This window comes from Salvia miltiorrhiza, chromosome 8, assembly GCF_028751815.1.
Source record: "Salvia miltiorrhiza cultivar Shanhuang (shh) chromosome 8, IMPLAD_Smil_shh, whole genome shotgun sequence".
Classification (NCBI taxonomy): domain Eukaryota; kingdom Viridiplantae; phylum Streptophyta; class Magnoliopsida; order Lamiales; family Lamiaceae; genus Salvia; species Salvia miltiorrhiza.
In genome coordinates this window covers 309,389-326,875 of record NC_080394.1, presented here as the reverse complement: position 1 = coordinate 326,875, position 17,487 = coordinate 309,389, and the positions used below count along the sequence as shown (strand labels likewise).

The 17,487-nt window shown below is 38.2% G+C and overlaps 3 protein-coding genes across 9 annotated transcripts; 1 reads left to right on the top strand and 2 right to left on the bottom strand.

Annotated features, from left to right (window-relative positions):
- Positions 1-146: 146 nt before the first annotated feature.
- LOC130999676 (type I inositol polyphosphate 5-phosphatase 12-like) lies at positions 147-7,533 on the bottom strand. Of its 3 annotated transcripts, XM_057925282.1 has the most exons (12): positions 6,463-7,249; positions 5,529-5,892; positions 5,033-5,285; positions 4,013-4,811; positions 3,778-3,902; positions 3,389-3,473; positions 2,842-3,007; positions 2,699-2,739; positions 2,032-2,302; positions 1,443-1,566; positions 996-1,356; positions 147-779 (listed from the first exon to the last, which is right to left on the bottom strand). In XM_057925282.1, exons 1-12 carry the CDS (start codon positions 6,922-6,924, stop codon positions 480-482), a joined length of 3,351 nt encoding a protein of 1,116 aa, XP_057781265.1. In that variant the 5' UTR covers positions 6,925-7,249; the 3' UTR covers positions 147-479. The 3 variants fall into 3 exon arrangements, with proteins under 3 accessions (XP_057781265.1, XP_057781266.1, XP_057781264.1); XM_057925283.1 differs by lacking the exon at positions 6,463-7,249 and adding an exon at positions 7,485-7,533 and having other exon boundaries at positions 2,699-3,007; XM_057925281.1 differs by having other exon boundaries at positions 2,699-3,007.
- Positions 7,399-10,783, bottom strand: LOC130999677 (thiocyanate methyltransferase 1-like). 3 transcript variants are annotated; one of them, XR_009093563.1, is made up of 9 exons: positions 10,288-10,539; positions 10,045-10,175; positions 8,996-9,082; positions 8,470-8,570; positions 8,301-8,400; positions 8,117-8,163; positions 7,936-8,014; positions 7,687-7,806; positions 7,399-7,533 (listed from the first exon to the last, which is right to left on the bottom strand). XR_009093563.1 is itself a non-coding variant. In XM_057925285.1 (8 exons), exons 1-8 carry the CDS (start codon positions 10,457-10,459, stop codon positions 7,753-7,755), a joined length of 771 nt encoding a protein of 256 aa, XP_057781268.1. In that variant the 5' UTR covers positions 10,460-10,783; the 3' UTR covers positions 7,616-7,752. The 3 variants fall into 3 exon arrangements, 2 of the variants coding, with proteins under 2 accessions (XP_057781268.1, XP_057781267.1); XM_057925285.1 differs by lacking the exon at positions 7,399-7,533 and having other exon boundaries at positions 7,616-7,806; positions 10,288-10,783; XM_057925284.1 differs by lacking the exon at positions 7,399-7,533 and having other exon boundaries at positions 7,616-8,014; positions 10,288-10,548.
- A 1,456-nt stretch (positions 10,784-12,239) lies between these two features.
- Positions 12,240-16,052, top strand: LOC130999675 (probable disease resistance protein At1g58602). 3 transcript variants are annotated; one of them, XR_009093561.1, is made up of 4 exons: positions 12,240-13,409; positions 13,561-15,362; positions 15,692-15,721; positions 15,813-16,052. XR_009093561.1 is itself a non-coding variant. In XM_057925280.1 (3 exons), exons 1-2 carry the CDS (start codon positions 12,389-12,391, stop codon positions 15,333-15,335), a joined length of 2,796 nt encoding a protein of 931 aa, XP_057781263.1. In that variant the 5' UTR covers positions 12,240-12,388; the 3' UTR covers positions 15,336-15,362; positions 15,692-16,052. The 3 variants fall into 3 exon arrangements, 1 of the variants encoding a protein (XP_057781263.1); XR_009093562.1 differs by having other exon boundaries at positions 15,692-15,729; positions 15,804-16,052; XM_057925280.1 differs by having other exon boundaries at positions 15,692-16,052.
- Positions 16,053-17,487: the final 1,435 nt, after the last annotated feature.

Below are 17,487 nucleotides of genomic sequence, written 5' to 3'. Positions count from 1 at the left end.
ATCATTACTTCATTTTTAAATCTAATAGTACTACATTTTGTGTTCTAAAAGAATTATGAATTCTACTAATTTATTATGCTAAATTGCTAATAGAAAATTATCACATAACCATATAATGATATCTAACAAGCATTTGCAAAATTAAATTTGAGATCCACACCATCATCTTCAATTATAGCATCCAAACCTTAAAATATCCGATCACAAAATGGACTTGATCAATTAATTCTATATATTTCTATATATACCAAATAAAAGAATTTCCTATTTGCCTATCCATTTCTACAAATATGTACCTTGTGATTAGATTTGTGCCATCAAACAATACAATGCTGACATGACCTCCTTAGCAACCACGATGATTATGCAAGTCGTTCGACACGAAATTAGGCGAGAACGACGCACATTGTAGCCAGGCCAAAGATCTCAGATTCGACTGCAGATGCTGGCATTTTAGGGTTTGAAAAACCTCAGCTATCTCAAAACGATTTTTGGTGCGAGCTGCCTTCTTGTTTATTGGCTGCAGGATTGCTTCTCTGATCTATCCGAATCGCGTTCCCGCTGAAGCGGTGCCGGACAATTACACGGTGCGTTTTTACGTCGGTCGAGCAACTGCCTTGCACCGCCACCACCAAGATCAGCTCCTTGTCCTTGGTGTCTTCAGCCCACCATGTTTGTGGAACTCCCTCGACCAAATCCTCCAACTTGTGGAACTCCTCGTGATGCACCGACACGTCCGCCACTTGATCCGGCCGGATCAGGCCGGCCGCCGGTGTCACCTGTTTCACAAGTCGAAAGCTTAGGGTTAGCACGCAGAAAGACGCGTCTATCTAGGGGTGTAAGTGAACCGAGCCGACTCGCAAACTACTCGAGAAAAGCCAAACATATGTAAAAGTCAATCCAAAGTCAACATTCAATTTTTCAATACTCGACTCGACTCGATTCGTTTACACCCTTCTGCATTGTAAGAATCAAGAACTCGGAACGGGATTTACCTCGAGCCAACGAGGGAAGCCGAAGGAGCCCCGCGGGCGGTAGTCGGGCTCGGTGACGTCATCCTTGATGGCGCATAGTCCCACGCACACAATCTTGTAAAACACGCTCTCATCAGCGCTCCGATTGCTGATCTTCAAGTTGAATGTGTCTTGGTTCTGCAGCTCGATGTTGTTCGTGCTGACCGACGTCTCGGGCACGAAGCGCAACGCCTCGATGCTCGACCTGATCGCCTCGTTGGTCGCGAGGATCTTCGCAAACTCCTGCCTCCGGATCGTCTTGTCGACATGAGCAATGTCGAGGTTGAGCTTGCACCGGACGGGCTTGTGGTCGCTCTCGATCACGTCCATACAAGCTTCGTACCTTGATGATCGGGACGAGGAGACGACGGTCACAACGACGAATAACCAAAGGTGAAACGAGCAGAATTCGAAAGCAACAAGGCTTACTGCGATATGGAGGCGATCACGGGGCAATCTAAGCTGCATTCTTTCGCTGTACCTGCTTTGTTATCGCGATATAGAACTCGGTCGCACCAAGCCGGGATTCGTTTCTTCTCACCGGAATCGTAACCTAGAAGGCATACGATTAGATCGACAGTAATAGGATTGAGTATTTGAAGGATTACGCTATCAAACAAGCTCAAAATTGGCCAAAGGCTCATAAAGGGAAGTATTATTACAAGCTCAATAAGGGTATGTTTGGTACACTGTAAGATTGTTAAATATTCTTGGCTTATACGTGCGTTTGATAGTCCATATTATTTAACAAGGCGGCCCGTGATAGTTAAAAGAGCCTAATTTTATTCTACTATTTCACCTTGATAAGTAATACCTCCTTCACCCTGATCATATTATTTATCTTAGGCTAGATAGATAATTAATCTCGTCTTTTCAATATTATTTATCTTGATTTTATTAATCACACCATTTGCATTAAAAGGTAACTTTCCCTATTATTTTTATTTATCTAGGCGTGTCACTCAAAGTAAACGCCCCTAAAAGAAACAACGAGCGGCAATAAGGGCGTTTGCGTTACCTCCTAAACCCGGTTTCCCTTTCTCGAACTTGTACGTGGGAGGAAACCTAATGAGGGCCTCCCGAAACCCTTGGAAAACTCTTCCGGCCTTCATCTCCGCTCGTAGCTGGTCTTTCTCGCGAAGCCAATCAAAGCTTCGCTGAGAGACCAAGTCCCGAGCTTCATCATAAGTGATGCCGAAGAGGCGATAATTAAAATCGCCATTAAAGACAGTCATATCAGCCTCACCAAGATCAGGCCTTGCCTCTTCAGGACTAGTAGGCGTACCCTGCTGCAGATTTAAAAAAAAAATCACAAGAGAACTTCACTTAAAACCAAAACTTCACAAAATCAAAAAGGGTTAATCATGTTTTAAGACCCAAATGTTTAGTGTTTTCCAAAAAATGTCTTCAACTAATGATCTCTATAACAAAACCCTTAGCTTCTTGAAAATTTTGATTTATGCCCCGCTTTAGAAAATCTGACGACGGAATAATGAGTCACCTTGTGAGATTTCATCACTGGATTCCGTGAAGCGGGATATAAACCAAACTTTTTCAAAAGTTGACGGGTTTTGAGTAGAAAACATCGACTGATGAATTTTTTTGAAAAACGCTGAAAGTTGGATTCACGAAACATGATTACCCAATCGGAAACTAACTCGAAAATAAGGGAAGCACACGCATACATTAGAGTTTTTGAGCACTTGATTAGCCGATGAAACACCAGCTGCAAAAATGAGGAGCCACGGCAAGCCAAACGAATAAAGCAGCCAAAATAAATATATGCAGAGAAGAAGAGAGCAAGACAAGTAGAGGCATCGCAGCATACCAGCGGCGTTGCCAAAGAAGTGCGTAGACCGGGTGAAAGTCATTGTTCGGAAAATGTGATCGAAATCAGCATTCCGTTTGTTTACTGCCTCTAAATGTGCAGCAAAATGACAATTTACAAAACATATGAGCCGATCATACACTCTCAACCTCAATCCCACACCTCCCTGCGGAGACGACACAAATTACATTCGTGGATGATTAATATGTGACAGTACCAAGTGTTTTAAGATTTATACTCCCTCTGTCCACAAAATGTTTGCCACATCTTGGATGGCACAGGTTTTAATAAAATATGAGTGGAGTTGTTAGTAGAGTAAGGGTCCCACTTTAAATGTGAGTGGAGCTGTGTGGACCCTACTACTATAAATGAAAAGTGGTAAATTTTTTGTGGACGGACTAAAAAGGAAATTGTGGCAAATTTTTCGTGGACGGAGGGAGAACATCCCAACACTGGACAATCTTATAATCTCTTAGGATTGTCACATGTCTTTCATTTATGTATGCAATAGATAATGTCACATTAAGGGAGAAGTAGAGCTACTTACCTTATTTCCTATTGCACGGCCTAGACCACACGCAACCGCAGCAACGTCCAAGTCCCCGACATGGGGCCGGAGGGTTTTTCTTACCCTGAAAGGAAGGACGACAACGACCTATAAAATTATGTCGTAATTATACAGTATCACGAGGTAACGTACTTTGAGTGATAACTTAGATAAATATAAAAGAATTAAGGGTAAATATCACTTTCTAGCCCAAAGCATGCACATTCTTTCGTACCCAATAAATTAACATTCGTTGATGAACAATTTTGAGTATGTTTGATCATCTGATCCTTCAAATACTCACTCATATTTATCATCACTCTAATCTCTCACCCAAAGTAAACGCCCCTTAAGGGTATGAAGGCTATAAAATTCAAGAAAAATCTTACCAAATCGCAATCAGCAAGGCAGCCAACTGCCTCGACCCTACACGTTCGAAGACAGATCTTTCGTCCAACGCCTTGCCGATATGATCTTGCCACCATTGCCCCACAGAGCTCCCTTCTAACCCTACCTAAACATGCAAACTCAATAGTCAAAATTTTTTTAATCCAATTTCAAAAAATTACACATTTTTTTTCGGACTTGCAAAATTGGGCCATTATGATGTAGTCAAATGCGTACCGTTTCTCTTGCTGCTGACATGGCTAGAAAACCCGCACCCATCTCCACCTCCTGCAGCCCGACAACCACAATATCAACGTCGGAGACTGCAGAGCCCAACCACGACTTGAGGGCCGTCTGAGAAGCTCGTCCTTGGCCAACGTTCCACGTCCCCACCATAATGGTCACGTTCTCCCGCCTCGTGTACATGTCTGACCGCTCGGATAGCTCTTGCCGCAATATGCTATCCGTGGATGCAGGGGAGGCTATGTTCCACCCCCTTATGCCGCCGTGTGTGGCTAAACTGAAGAGATACCCGTGGCCAACAACGAGCTTTATAACGGGCTCGTTGTGGGCAACCCACCCGGCTACTAGGCCTCCCTCGAGGTCTAGTATCTGGATGTTGCCCGTGGCATACCCGACCCACACCCTCGCCCCGTGGGAGCAGATGCTCTGCACGGCAGCAGGGTGGCGGGTGAAATCCTGCACGCGGTTGCCATTCCCATCCCAATGGATCAACAACCCATTGGAACAACCGGTCCAGATCACGCCATCTGCAGCGATCATCATTGCCTCTATCTTCTTCGTGTCTTCGACCAAAGCCCCTGCCCCCTTTGCCACTCTGCGGACAGCATCCGCTGCGCCTATAAGAGCATTGCGCGACCTCTGCAGGAAGCCCTGCGGTTTGTCCTTCTTGCCCTTGGAGACAAGCTTGGCATTCGCCTCGTCTTCAACCGGTTGCTCCTGTGGCACATCTACGCGATTCTCAATCTGGCCTTCTATGTTGAATACCTTCAGAAGCTCCCTTGTCCGAGCATTCCTGCTCATTGAAAAATGATCAGATTTTGGTTACACACAACATTCGTGTAAATAGTGTAAATGTGTAAGAGCATGATAGTAAAAAATGATTACTATTTCCATATTTTTATCTATATGGCTATAATTTTCTATTACTATACGATTTTAGCTCGAATAAGGTGTTCCCCATCTAAAAGGTGTCGGAAAAACACCATAACAGATTGAATACGTGAGGCAACGTACCATAGTGAGAAGATTTGAGAGCCTGCAGCCCAAACTTTGGCTCTAACGTTGTCGGATAACAAATATTTAACATCTGAAGAAGAAATGTTGCAGACGCCGTTAACAGTGACTTGAGCTCTCAAGTCGATGACTGATCTCTCGACCAGCAGAGCGGCCATTCGTCTCTCCTCCTGCGTTAGTCCAAGAGATTTTTCAAGAGATTCCCATGGCCAGATCCTTATAATGCCGCCCTCTGTGCCAGTCCATATATCACCTTCATACAAGCCAAGAAATTATCAGAAAAAGAAGTATTTGCCATTTTTGATACGTCCCACAAAAGTGTGTATTTTCCATTTTTGGAGACTGCCCCACCGCAAACCCTTATTCACTACTTTACCACACATGGCCCACCACAAATCCCTAATTTTATATTTTCACTATCATAACGCTACAATTAAAACACATTTAATGGTAAAATAAGCATCATCTAAATATGAAATGGAAAAAAGAACTTTACCATAGAAAGACATTGTCATGGAAAGAACTGGAGTTCTATGTGCTTGCCAAGAGAAGCCTTCCTTGAAGGCGTTGCCGTCGGTGAACTGCTGCTCCATCTTCCACGAACGAACCTTACCGTCCTTGTGTCCGCTCCAAACGAGCTTACTCCCTTCATCGACCATCAAGCAGAGTGTCTGAGACGTGCTTGCTGACTCGTGAAACGTGGCTGTCTCCTCGTCTCCTCTTGGTAGCCTTCGCCCTGCTGTCCCCGTGAAGGACCCCGGGTCGAATGTGTCTGAATACTTCCACACTCTTACACCAGATTCCTGCCCCGCCCACAGCTGCGTGTCTGTGCTGGCAATCGTCTTTATGAATTTTCCATTCTGTGGAAGTCCAGAAGCTTCTAGATTCTTATACACTTTCTAGACTTATTATCAAGAAAAGCACACAATGATGATTCACTACTTAAAGTTTTTGCTATCCCAAATTTCTCTTCTTTTTTGTTGAGAAATTTCAAACAAGGAAATGAGTAAGCAGAGACAAGAATGCAAAAGACATCATAAAATCAAACACAACCAGATAAATCATATAATACATATTGCACCAAATATAATTCTAGGTCATGTCTATTTTGAGGATTATTAATAATTTAGGGATAAAATGTTGGATATGATAAAAAGAAGAAGCTATCTATGTACTACTCTGCTGCATTATGAAAAGATTGATAAATCAATATATATTCACTTGTTTAGTAAGCTTCAGTTTTCAATTTATGCACCAACTATTACTCATTTTGCAAATTTGACACAACCTTTGAAATATTGCAAATGTCACCACCTTTCAAAATCCAAGTTAAAATTAAAATTGTAAAATGAGTTCAATTTCTTGCATTAACTACAATTAACACTCTTTAATCACTCAAAATCAAGAAACTTTATACATATATATCCAACCTGAGATTCCCTCAAAGGGTGAGGTCTAATCTCGAGGCACGGCGGCCGGTTGGGGTGCATCGCCGCTCTAGTAGGGGCCTTGAACACCCCGACCCCGCCGCCGCTGCCCATGAACTCCGGCAGCGGCTGGTATGGCAGCAGCTGCGAGTCGTCGAAGCCGTTGCCGCCCTCCCCCATCCCGACGTAATCCATCATGTCGACGGCGCCGCCGACGCTCCCGGTTGTGATGGGATAGCGGTAGAAGTCTTCCTCGTCGTCGGCGCCCTCGCCACCGCTGCCGCCGCCTCCGAGGATGTCGATCTCGTCGAGGCTGTGGTTGCGGGGGTGGTTCGCGTGGCGGGGGTGGTGGCCGCCGGTCATCGTCCGCAGCTGCTGGCTGTAGGAGTGGGTTTTCCGGCGCGGCGGCGAGTTGGATAGCGCCTCCAGCGCCTTGATGTCGGGATCTTTGGGGCGATCATCCATTTTTTTCTAATTTTTCTTTCTTTTTTTCTTGTGTGATGAAAAAAAGTTAGTGTTTTGTTGAAGTTGGGAGATGGGAAAGAGGAGAGAAGTTGAGCATTGTGGGAAAATTTGGGAGGGAGAGTGAATGTGGGGAGGAGAAAGAAAGAGTCAGAATGTTGAGGAGAGAGAAACAAAAATAGAGAGAGAGAGAGAGGTAGTTAGTTGGCGGTTAAGAAGGCGAAAGATTTTGGGAATGTTAGGACAAGGTGGTTTCGTTTTAAAACTGAGACTGTAGTCTAATATTTATTATAATTATAATTATTCTGTACTATAATTATATTACTATATAATAGTATTATTTAAATAAATAAATTTCTTGTATGTGTATTTAAAATTTTAAATGATTTTTGTAAATGCTAAGTAAAGATATATAGTATTGAAATATAAGATGACATGGAGTATTATCAGTGGTCTTGTGTTCCAATTCATAATTCGTTTTGTTTTGATTTTTTTTTTTTTTTTTGGAATACAAAATACTATATATTTTCTCATCATAAATTTGAGTCTGTAACATAGTTTACCTATCTTGTGTAGTTTGCAGGTGAATCGAATGTAGTGACTGCGGATTACCTACGTAAGCAACAAAAAAAAATATTACACAATACATACAATTTATAAAATTTTGATAAGGAAAAAAAACATGGGTTTCTGATTTTGCAAACAAATTACTTTCAATGCTCTAAAAAGCATAACTATGCTCAAATATTAGACTTTGATTCTTACAATAATCTGTTAAATCTGGAAATATGCTTCTATGTGGCGATATGTTTCTATCTGCTGGGAGAATGATCAAAGCGAGGCGTGGCGTAGAGATCTTCTCCATCTCCCTAGCTTCTCTCGCCCCTGCCATGAATTCAACGACGACATTTTAGGATTCCCGCTGTTTAAGAGCTTATTTTGCCAAACACTTATAAATCTCAGCCAAACACCATCTAAGCAACATGCGAGAGATTCCACACGGAGTCGATTTACCTTCCGAGGTGCAATGGCCAACTCATTCTCTGAAATATCCATTGCTTCGAAACCAACGGGATGCAACGCCTCTTCATAACTGCGTAGTTAGAAATAAGCATCTTATAAGTTGTAGAGAAAAGGATAGGTATTGAAAATTCGACAATATAAAATACTGGAGCTGAGACGAAGTGGGAATTACTCGGCAACTGATACTTTAAATGGAGGGCCGCCCTCGTGATCATCGATCTAACAACAAGAAGAATATCAAGAATATTCAAAATCATAAGGAAAGATATAGTCTGACGATGTTAGCCTAGTGATAGAGTGATTAATGTCTGGGGGCAAAGGTCTCAAATTCAAGTCTTTAAATATTCTCAACTAACCGGATACATTAGTGTTATGAGCTCCCCATCCGGTTTTAGAAGATCGGATATTTTCTTGGCCCACAATGATCTTAGCTCGGGTTCGATGGCACAGAAAAACCTGTAGAGCTGACGAACATTAATGAAAAGTACAGCATAAGTTCTTGACTACAGGACAGAGGAAACTTACGTGTAATCGAAAATGAGATCAAATGGCTGATCCGGACACCAAGTAAAGAAGTCTGTCTTTAAGAAAGTACAGTGCTCTGCCTTTGGTGAGCCAGACATCAACTACAATGTAACGCAACAATGAAACTGGATGAATTCTAACGCGAGTTTTGGAGAAGGAAACGTAATCCTATTGATATTGTGGATTACACAGAAGAACCTACTATCATACAATATATTGAAAGAATGTACTGCAACATACGATGTAATCTTCTCGTTAAGTTCAGGTTCAAAAATATACAGAGAAATTACTCTATACGAACGAAGAGAGTCATCCGATTTGATACAAAGATTAACATAGGGACATAGCAACATACACAAAATAAAAATATAACACAAAATTACTTCGAACATCATATGATAAGCTCTGTATCGCATCGCATAATCAAACTAGTGAAGTTCCGTGGTCTTTTTTCTAGATTTCCATCAACATCAAATTTCATCAAGTTATGAGCTTTTAAATATGGGGGAAAAAAAACAGATCTTACTTCCATTGCTTTCTTAATGGCATTGTCCGATACGTCCAGACCTACAACATGACACTCAGCACACGCAATCGCCACCACATCATAACCCTGAACAAATAGAAATTTCTAATGGGAAGCCAAACTAGAGATAGAAAACTGAAAAAGAGAATAGAAAAATGAAAGCACAAACTAAATGTAAAGTCCAAATATATATTGTATAAAATAGAAATCATTTTTAGTGTGAAGATCTATAAATTCATGACTTCACTGATGAATTTGTGGTCCTGGTTCGAACCTCATAGGTGGTGAAAATTCCATTTTTTCAAATTCATCATTTTTCACAGAGAATTCATACACTCTCAGAGTAAAATCATAGTGAACTTATTTTATACGAAAAACATGGTTAGTGTAATAACCGCTCCAACCAAAGTATAACACGAAACAAATTATACAATGATCAATCCACGGCTAAGAAGGCATTGTATCAAGTAAGATACGCAAGTTCCCATTTCCACTCAATCCACAGTTTTTCGTAATCAAATGAACAAAATCTAGGTACTTTGATACTTTATACATCAAATTTTTGTCAATTTTCAGACTATTAGCACATTACACAAAACAACCTCAGGTAAATGCTGCAACAAATAAGTAAGAATCTAAAGGTTTTTCCATAATCATGAATTGCTCTCCAATTAGCACCAATTTCTCTACCACCCCTATTTCATGAATTAAGCTCTAAATTGTGATTTTACATATGAAGTAATAATTCTACCTCCAAATACACGAACTTTCAACTGTTATGATTTTACAAGATTATCAATTGCTCGCAAATTAATGTTGAGGTGGACACGCCTAAAATGTCTACATGGCTTGCACGGCCAATGTATTAAACGATATAATCGGATGTCTACACCACTTCAGCTAGTCGTGATGACATTAATTAGTGACTTCAGCTAGCTGCAATGACATATTACCCCTTCTAATTGTGTCTACCTTAAAACTAAACATTCTTCACAAACATAAACATCCACATTCCCTTGAACTAATCAAAACTTAAGAGAGAGGCTTACACTACCGCAGCCAGGAACAAGAGCTCTGCCCTTGGGAAGGGATCCAGTGTTGTGAAGGTGCACAAGAACTGGGGTAGGGCTCCCCAAATCCCAAGGCGTCAGACCTTCGTCCCAGCATTTGTCCCAACTATCTGAAAAATCCCACCAAAAAAGATCCAATTTTTCTCAAAGAAACAAGGAAAAAGGAAGAACCCAGAATTCATGTGTTCAAATTTCTTGATAATTTGGTTAGAATTTACTTACTGGTAGAGTGAAAAACTTCTTGAAATTTCTTGACCTTCTCAGCAGCAGTGATTGGGGGTTTTGGTTCCGGTAAATCAGTTGACATATCGTTGAAGCGAATTGAACGGTAGTAAGGTGGGAGAAGTCGAAGTGCAGGTGAATAGTAGAATTTGGGAATGAGGGAAAATCGCATTGGGGGTTTTGGGAAGGTTGACTTTGAGGTTTTCGAATTGAAGAAGAAAGATTGGTTGACTTAATTTAGAAATTTTGTTTAATTTTATTTTTTGCTGGATGATAAAATCATAAATTATGAGCGGTTTCTTGTCAGGTTTAATCGTCCCAGTAATAAAAGATACTTTTATTAATAACAAATTAAATAACACAATAAAATATAATACCATAAAATTATATTTTTAGAGGTTATTATTAACAAAAAAAATATCATAAATTTGTTAATTTTCTTGTATATATTATTATTATTATTATTATTATTTTATAACAAAAGTATACATGTATTAAATATTGATTCTACATCGCCTCAAGACTTGTAATTTTGCCCAAATTCAATTTGATATGTGCATAATAAGAAAGATTCACAGGCAAAAATAATTGAAGAACATGGTGGTATCGGAAGTTTGAGAAATTGAGAATAATGATAAATTAAGTGGCTAAGTTAGCCTACAATTTTTTTTTTAGGGAAAAGAAGAACTCTTACTACTCCAAATCAAAAGAAGCAATATTTGAAAGTCAAGAGAAAAGCCCGACTTCTAAATCATTATATCATCAGATAAAGAAATAGCAAAGTGAGCTAGTGATCATGAGCAGCTCTATTAGCCTCACGACGAGTATGAAAAAAAATCTAAAACCATTGTAGCACGAGCATGCCAGAACACATCAAACAGATCATCACACAAAGAAATTAGATCATCACATCAAACAGAACACGAATTAGATCTTGACCCATAAAAATAATGTAATTATACTTTATTACTTATAGATATATCTATAAGACGAGATCAGTCAGTCAACATCTATAAGTCCAGATCCAATTTATACATCTATTAGTCAAGATCAACATTAAGTCAAAGAAATTCAGATCAACATAGGGCTAGCTAGTGTAATAGAGGAATCAATCTGTTCTTGCTTGCCAATTCTATCAATATATTCTAACTATTTACTAAAAGCTGTGTGCCGACACCTTTGGTGTTAACGACAAATTATTTAATGCTATGTATTGATGCATTGATGACTAATGTATTTAATGCTTTAAGCATTTTTGTACATGTATCCTTATATTTTCATTCTCATTCACACTCAATATTTTTTTAAAACAATCATATGACGAATCATTTAAGAATTTAAGAATTACGTAATAAATTAATTTTGCTTTCTCATTTCTTCATTTTATATAGGGAAGAGTTCAATAATGGTGACCACTCCCCTATATAGAGAATGAAGACCAAATCAGAGCCATTGATCTCACCAAAATCAATGAATCAGATTAATCCGAATTCTTCAAGTTTAGGAAATCTCGTAAATTCCTCATTTTCTAATTTTGGGAACCAACGAACATAAGTATGTTTATTTATATGTTCATTTGTTTTTATACGAACATATCGACGAACATTAGTGTGTTCATTTGTTTTTTATACGAACACATCGACGAACATTAGTATGTTCGTAAGTTCATAATAATGTTCGTTGGTTCCCAGAATTGGAAAATGAAGAATTTACGGGATTTCCTAAACTTGAAGAATTCGGATTAATATGATTCATTGATTTTGGTGGGATAAATGACTCTGATGTGATCTCTATTCTCTATATAGGGAAGTGGTGTCTATTGAAGCTGATCCAATACATATATTCTAACTATTTACTAAAAGCTGCCGACACCTTTCGTGTAACGACAAATTATTTAATGCTATGTATTGATGTATTGATGACTATTGGCGAAGGCAGCAGCTCTACAATTACGACCACAGCTTCCTTATCTTTTCTAATTAACTTCCATCGATCTCACCACTGCCAAATTCAAGAGTGCTCAACCAATCACTTTGACCAAATATATCTGAGCTTCCCCAAATCAGCAAATCAAGAGTGTTCCACCAATCAATTAGACCAAATGGCAGAAGCAGTGGTGTCGATGGCTCTAGAAACCTTGCGCGATTTGTTGTTGGAAGAAGCAAGGTTTTTATATGGTGTGAGCGATGAAGTGAAGGAGCTCGAGATCCAGCTCAAAGAGATGAAGTGTCTGCTTAAAGATGCCGATAGAAGACGACATGAAAGCGAAACCATTTTGAATTGGATCTCGGAGATCAAAGATCTTGTGTACAGAGCAGAAGCTGCCATTGAAAGACACGCAGCTTATCAAGTGTTGGCAAGGAGAAGACGAGGCCTGAGACAGCTCGTTCGCAGATGTAGTTGTAGTTTGGAAGAAGGCTACTCGCTCCACCAACTAGGCTCGGAGATTTCACCAATCAAATCCCGACTTGAAAGGATAAACAAGGAAATGATAGAGAGTGGCATAAAGAAGAGCATCATCAACAATACAGATGGAGGGGAGAGCTCGTCTGCCAACAACAGGGCACGGAAGAGCTTCCCCGAATTCGAGATCGGAGACTGTTTCGTGGGGATGGAGGATGAGCTGAAGCAGCTTCGTAATCTCCTCAGGCAAGACAACGAGGATAGAGTTATATCAGTGTGGGGAATGGGGGGATCAGGCAAGACCACCATTGCCAAAAAGCTCTACAACGAGACCAACACCAGCTTTGATCTTTCCGCATGGGTTTGCATCACTCAGCAATGTCAGGGTTTTCAATCGGTTTGGGAGGATGTTCTGAAGCAGCTAGACCCACAAATAAAGGAGGACCTGAACCTGAACCAGTCTCAGTTGAAGGAGCGACTATGCAAGATACAAAGAGACAAGCGTTGCCTCATTGTTGTTGACGATCTATGGAAAGTTGCTGATTGGAATGAGTTGAAGCATCCCTTCCTTGTCCAGAATTTGCAAAGCAAAATCTTGATCACCACGCGCGAACAGGAAGTTGCAGAGATTGGATGCCCAGTAAAACTTGGGCTTCTAAAAGAGGAAGATGCTTTGGAACTACTCAAGAACAAAGCCTTTCCACATACCAACATTCCAGGTTAATTGTGTGTATATTATGGTTCTTAGTTTCTATATTACAAATTAGTTTCTTTTCTTGCATCATCGATTCCAAATTAGATGAGAGGGTCTAATTAAGTTATAAAGTTGTATTACTATTCAATTAATTGTCATTTGTTATTTCAATACAGATTTTGCATCTGAAGAAAAGTTTGAGAAAATTGGAAAAGAAATGGTGAAGAAATGTGGGAATTTGCCATTGGCAATTTCTTTACTCGGTGGGGTCTTGAGAACGAAAAAATCGATCAAGGAGTGGGAGTTAGTAAATGAGGATATCAAAGCATTCATATATAGAGGTGAAAGTGAGATTGATGGAGTGCTGAATTTAAGCTATGAAAGTCTACCCTATTATTTGAAGCCTTGCTTTCTCTATATGGGTTTATTTCAAGAGGACGAAACCATAAGTTCTATGGAGCTATATAGGATGTGGATAGCACAGGGCATGGTTTCATATGAGAATATTCATGACAGGGACAAAACTTTGACTGAAATCGCGGAGCTCTACTTGGGGGAGTTGGCCTCTAGATCCATTGTCCAAGTTGAAATTAACGATGGTGTCACAACTGGAAGAAGATATTCGAGCTGCAAACTTCATGATGTAGTAAGAGAGCTAAGTTTAAAATTGGGGAAAAGGGAGGATTTTGGTGTTCTGAGTTTGGAGTACCAAACTGGGAAACTTACTACCTCACTACGGCATATGAAAATGCAACATTTGGCTATCCATTTCAGAAGAGAAGTCGAACCGGAACCTGTCGAGCTTGGAGAAGATGTTAGCAAACACTTAAGGTCTCTTCATATATTCAATCACGTGAGTAGCCTTTTTGCTGTTAAGTTTCCCTCGCAGAGTATCTTTGATTTTCAGAAATTCAAATTGCTCAGAGATCTTGCTATCATCGGATTCAAATTTGAAGGTAGAAAGTTACCAAAAGGAATCACTAATCTTGTTCACCTTAAATGTTTGCGTTTAGAAGAATGTGAATTTGACAAGCTACCGTCGTCCATTAGGAATTTGGTATACATGGATACCCTTGATTTAAGTTTTTCGTGGGATGTTAGAGTTCCAAATGTTTTTAAGGAGATGCTACGTTTAAAACACTTGGTTCTTCCTCCTCTTTATAAGAGGGGAGTTAGAAGTTATCAATTAAGAAGTTATCGATTAACATTGGACGAGGAAGTGGTTGAGTTGGAGAGCTTGCTGGGGTTGGATAGTAGAGTGCACGAATTAAAATGTATGAGCAAAATGAAGAATCTCCAACGCTTTGATGCAAGCATACACGACAATGAAAGCTTGTCAGCTATCATGAATGCCATTGCTACCAATTGGAACAAGTTAGTCTTTTGTTCAGTTGAAATCATGGGGGATTGTGAGTTAGGAACAAATGAGGGAGTGTTAACGTTGAAGAAGGCTTTCACATGTCCCAATCTTCATTTCTTGTCGATTGAAGTTAAGTTGGGGAATGTGCTATCTGAGTGCGGGAGTGCATTCAACAGCTCTAAACTTACAAATTTGGCCCTAGTAGAATGTGAGATTGAGGATGATCCAATGGGAATACTGGGGAAGCTTCCTTGCTTGAAACAATTGGGGTTATGGGGGAAATCATTTGTGGGGGAGGAGATGACGTGTCCATCAAACAGTTTTCCTCGCCTCAAGAAGCTCTTTCTATATCTATTACCAAAGTTGAGGGAGTGGAGAGTGGAGGCAGGAGCCATGCCCCTTCTCTATGAATTGAAGATCGATGATTGTTCCAGTCTGAAGATGCTTCCAGATGGTTTGAGTGGCATTTCTACTCTTCGGAAACTGGAGATTACTGGAATGGCGGAAATGGGGAAGAGGGTATCGGCATCAGGAGAGGATTTCCACAAAGTCAGCCATGTCCCTTCAATTATCATCCAAGATGATGACTAGTCTAGTCTCCACCCACCATATATAGAGGTAAGCTCCCAAAATAAAATGTTACCAACCCCATCTTATAAGTAACGACTAATTTACAAAATAAACTATATATACTAATAAGTTTTATTATTTCCAACATATATGTTTCTCATTTCATTTCTTTCGATTTTCTCTCTCTCCCTCTCTAACTATGCTTACTATCTGTGCATCACAATTTTCAGTTATAAGCTTAATTACCAAACACTTAGACAACTTATAAGCTCTCGACATATATTATAAATTATTAGAGTTTATAATATATGCATTCTCAAACTCATTATGTTTTTATATTCATTCAGTAATAGCTCCTTATTATTGTTGATTTACAGGTTGATGAGCATTGGTTTTCTGGAGTGTATGTTCCCAGGTAAAGTTTTAATGAACCTCATGAACTGATCATTGTTTATACTTTTTGTTTATTTATTTATTTGCGTGTTGTAGGTTAAATCTCTTCCCCATTCGAGCTGTAGTCTTGTTGTTGCAATTCTCAGGTGTTCATCTTTGTACTCCTTTCTCTACAAAAAAATGTTTTTCTTAGTTATGTTGTAATGAATTGTTTAGAATCCAGTTCGACCCATGAGTATTTGTTTGTAATTTCTAGAGATTTAAGCTTTATTTCTGTTCGTGAATTGTGATTTTTGTTTCTTGGTTGTTTAGAATCCAATAAAATGAAAATCGGGTTGCTTAATACTTTCTTACTAGCATTTGCATCCCGTCCAATGCACGGGAAAATATTTTTTATTTTTTATATTTATATAAAAATTAATGCTAATTCAATTATTATACTCATAAATATAATAAAAATTAATTTTAAGTAAATATATTTGAATTGAATATTTAAAAAAATTACAATTATAAAAATTGATATTATGAAAAGCAAAAAAATAAAAAAAAGTTAAAAAAATAAAAAAATACTAATAAAAAAAATTAAAAATACATTTTTTAAAAAAGATGAGAGAGGAGAGAGAAAATTATGAAATTTTAATATCTATATAATATATAAAACACCAGTTTAACGTAAACTTTTTCCCACCAAATTTTCTCTTTCTTCATCTTTCTTTTTCAATTTTGCTTCTTTTTTAAAAATCATCAATTTTAATTCATAAAAATATATTCAATATGGATATTAAACTAAAGATAACGAAAAGATCTTTAATTTGATGTAAAACTTACAAAAAATAAATTTAAAATAAATAAGTTATTATCATTTAAAGTCATAAATTTATTTCTTTTTTTCTCTCCTCTCTCATCTATCATCTTCTCTCTCCTAAATCCATTCTTTTGAATTTCACGGTTATATCTTTTCCCTATTTCATTCCCTTATCTTTATTAATTTAATTTTATTTTTATAGTATTTTTATTAGACATCATTTTTAATATTTATGCGACTACAAAGATTAAACTTATAATTTGTTCATTTTAGAACTCTTTAGCTTAAAAGTAAATTTTTAAAGGTGATATTTAGATTTGTATAAATTTATAGGAGTAAATCTTTGAATATTATATGATACATAATGATACTCATTATCATTTACTTGCTTTTGATATTTGATGATTTTTATATTTATACACAATATCAATTATATTTACTTACATTTAATATGTATATTTATTTATTTAAAATATCACTCACTTTTAATATTAGTCGTGCATCGCACGAGCGGGCGTACTAGTTTAAACAAATGACCGGCCCATAGAGACTAAGAAAATAAAACTTCTTCAAACTCTAGTTTGGGCTTGGGCCTGACACCATATAAAGGGGTATAAAATGAGATAGCTTACACCAAACTCAAACTCATTTCTAACGACATGATCTTTATATTTAAGCCCATCTTTATATTAATTTAAAGGAAATTAAAGTGACATAACACAAGCTAATGGATTGGCAATAATTCATGATCACCTCAAATTAATTTTAATAAATTTCTAACTGATGGTATATAGTTATGACATAATATTTATATAAGACATGCACATCCTAATATAGGTTTCTCTTTCTTAATATAAATAGATGGAAGGTTGTGTACTCATGCTAATAACTTTTTCAATAATTAATTAATAAAAAGGGTTAATTGCCCATAAAATACTGAACTTTCTTTCAATTCTAATTTTGCACACAAACTTT

Excerpts from the sequence above, each read along its gene's own strand:
- LOC130999676 (XM_057925281.1), bottom strand. The coding sequence starts at position 6,924 with ATGGATGATCGCCCCAAAGATCCCGACATCAAGGCGCTGGAGGCGCTA. Across the intron at positions 3,903-4,012 it reads TGTCAGCAGCAAGAGAAACG|GTAGGGTTAGAAGGGAGCTC; the intron begins GTACGCATTTGA and ends TTGCATGTTTAG. Across the intron at positions 1,357-1,442 it reads GTGATCGCCTCCATATCGCA|GTACGAAGCTTGTATGGACG; the intron begins GTAAGCCTTGTT and ends CCGATCATCAAG.
- LOC130999677 (XM_057925284.1), bottom strand. The coding sequence starts at position 10,459 with ATGCGATTTTCCCTCATTCCCAAATTCTACTATTCACCTGCACTTCGA. Across the intron at positions 8,571-8,995 it reads CCATTAAGAAAGCAATGGAA|TTGATGTCTGGCTCACCAAA; the intron begins GTAAGATCTGTT and ends GTTACATTGTAG. Across the intron at positions 8,015-8,116 it reads TTTAAAGTATCAGTTGCCGA|TTATGAAGAGGCGTTGCATC; the intron begins GTAATTCCCACT and ends CTAACTACGCAG.
- LOC130999675 (XM_057925280.1), top strand. The coding sequence starts at position 12,389 with ATGGCAGAAGCAGTGGTGTCGATGGCTCTAGAAACCTTGCGCGATTTG. Across the intron at positions 13,410-13,560 it reads TCCACATACCAACATTCCAG|ATTTTGCATCTGAAGAAAAG; the intron begins GTTAATTGTGTG and ends ATTTCAATACAG.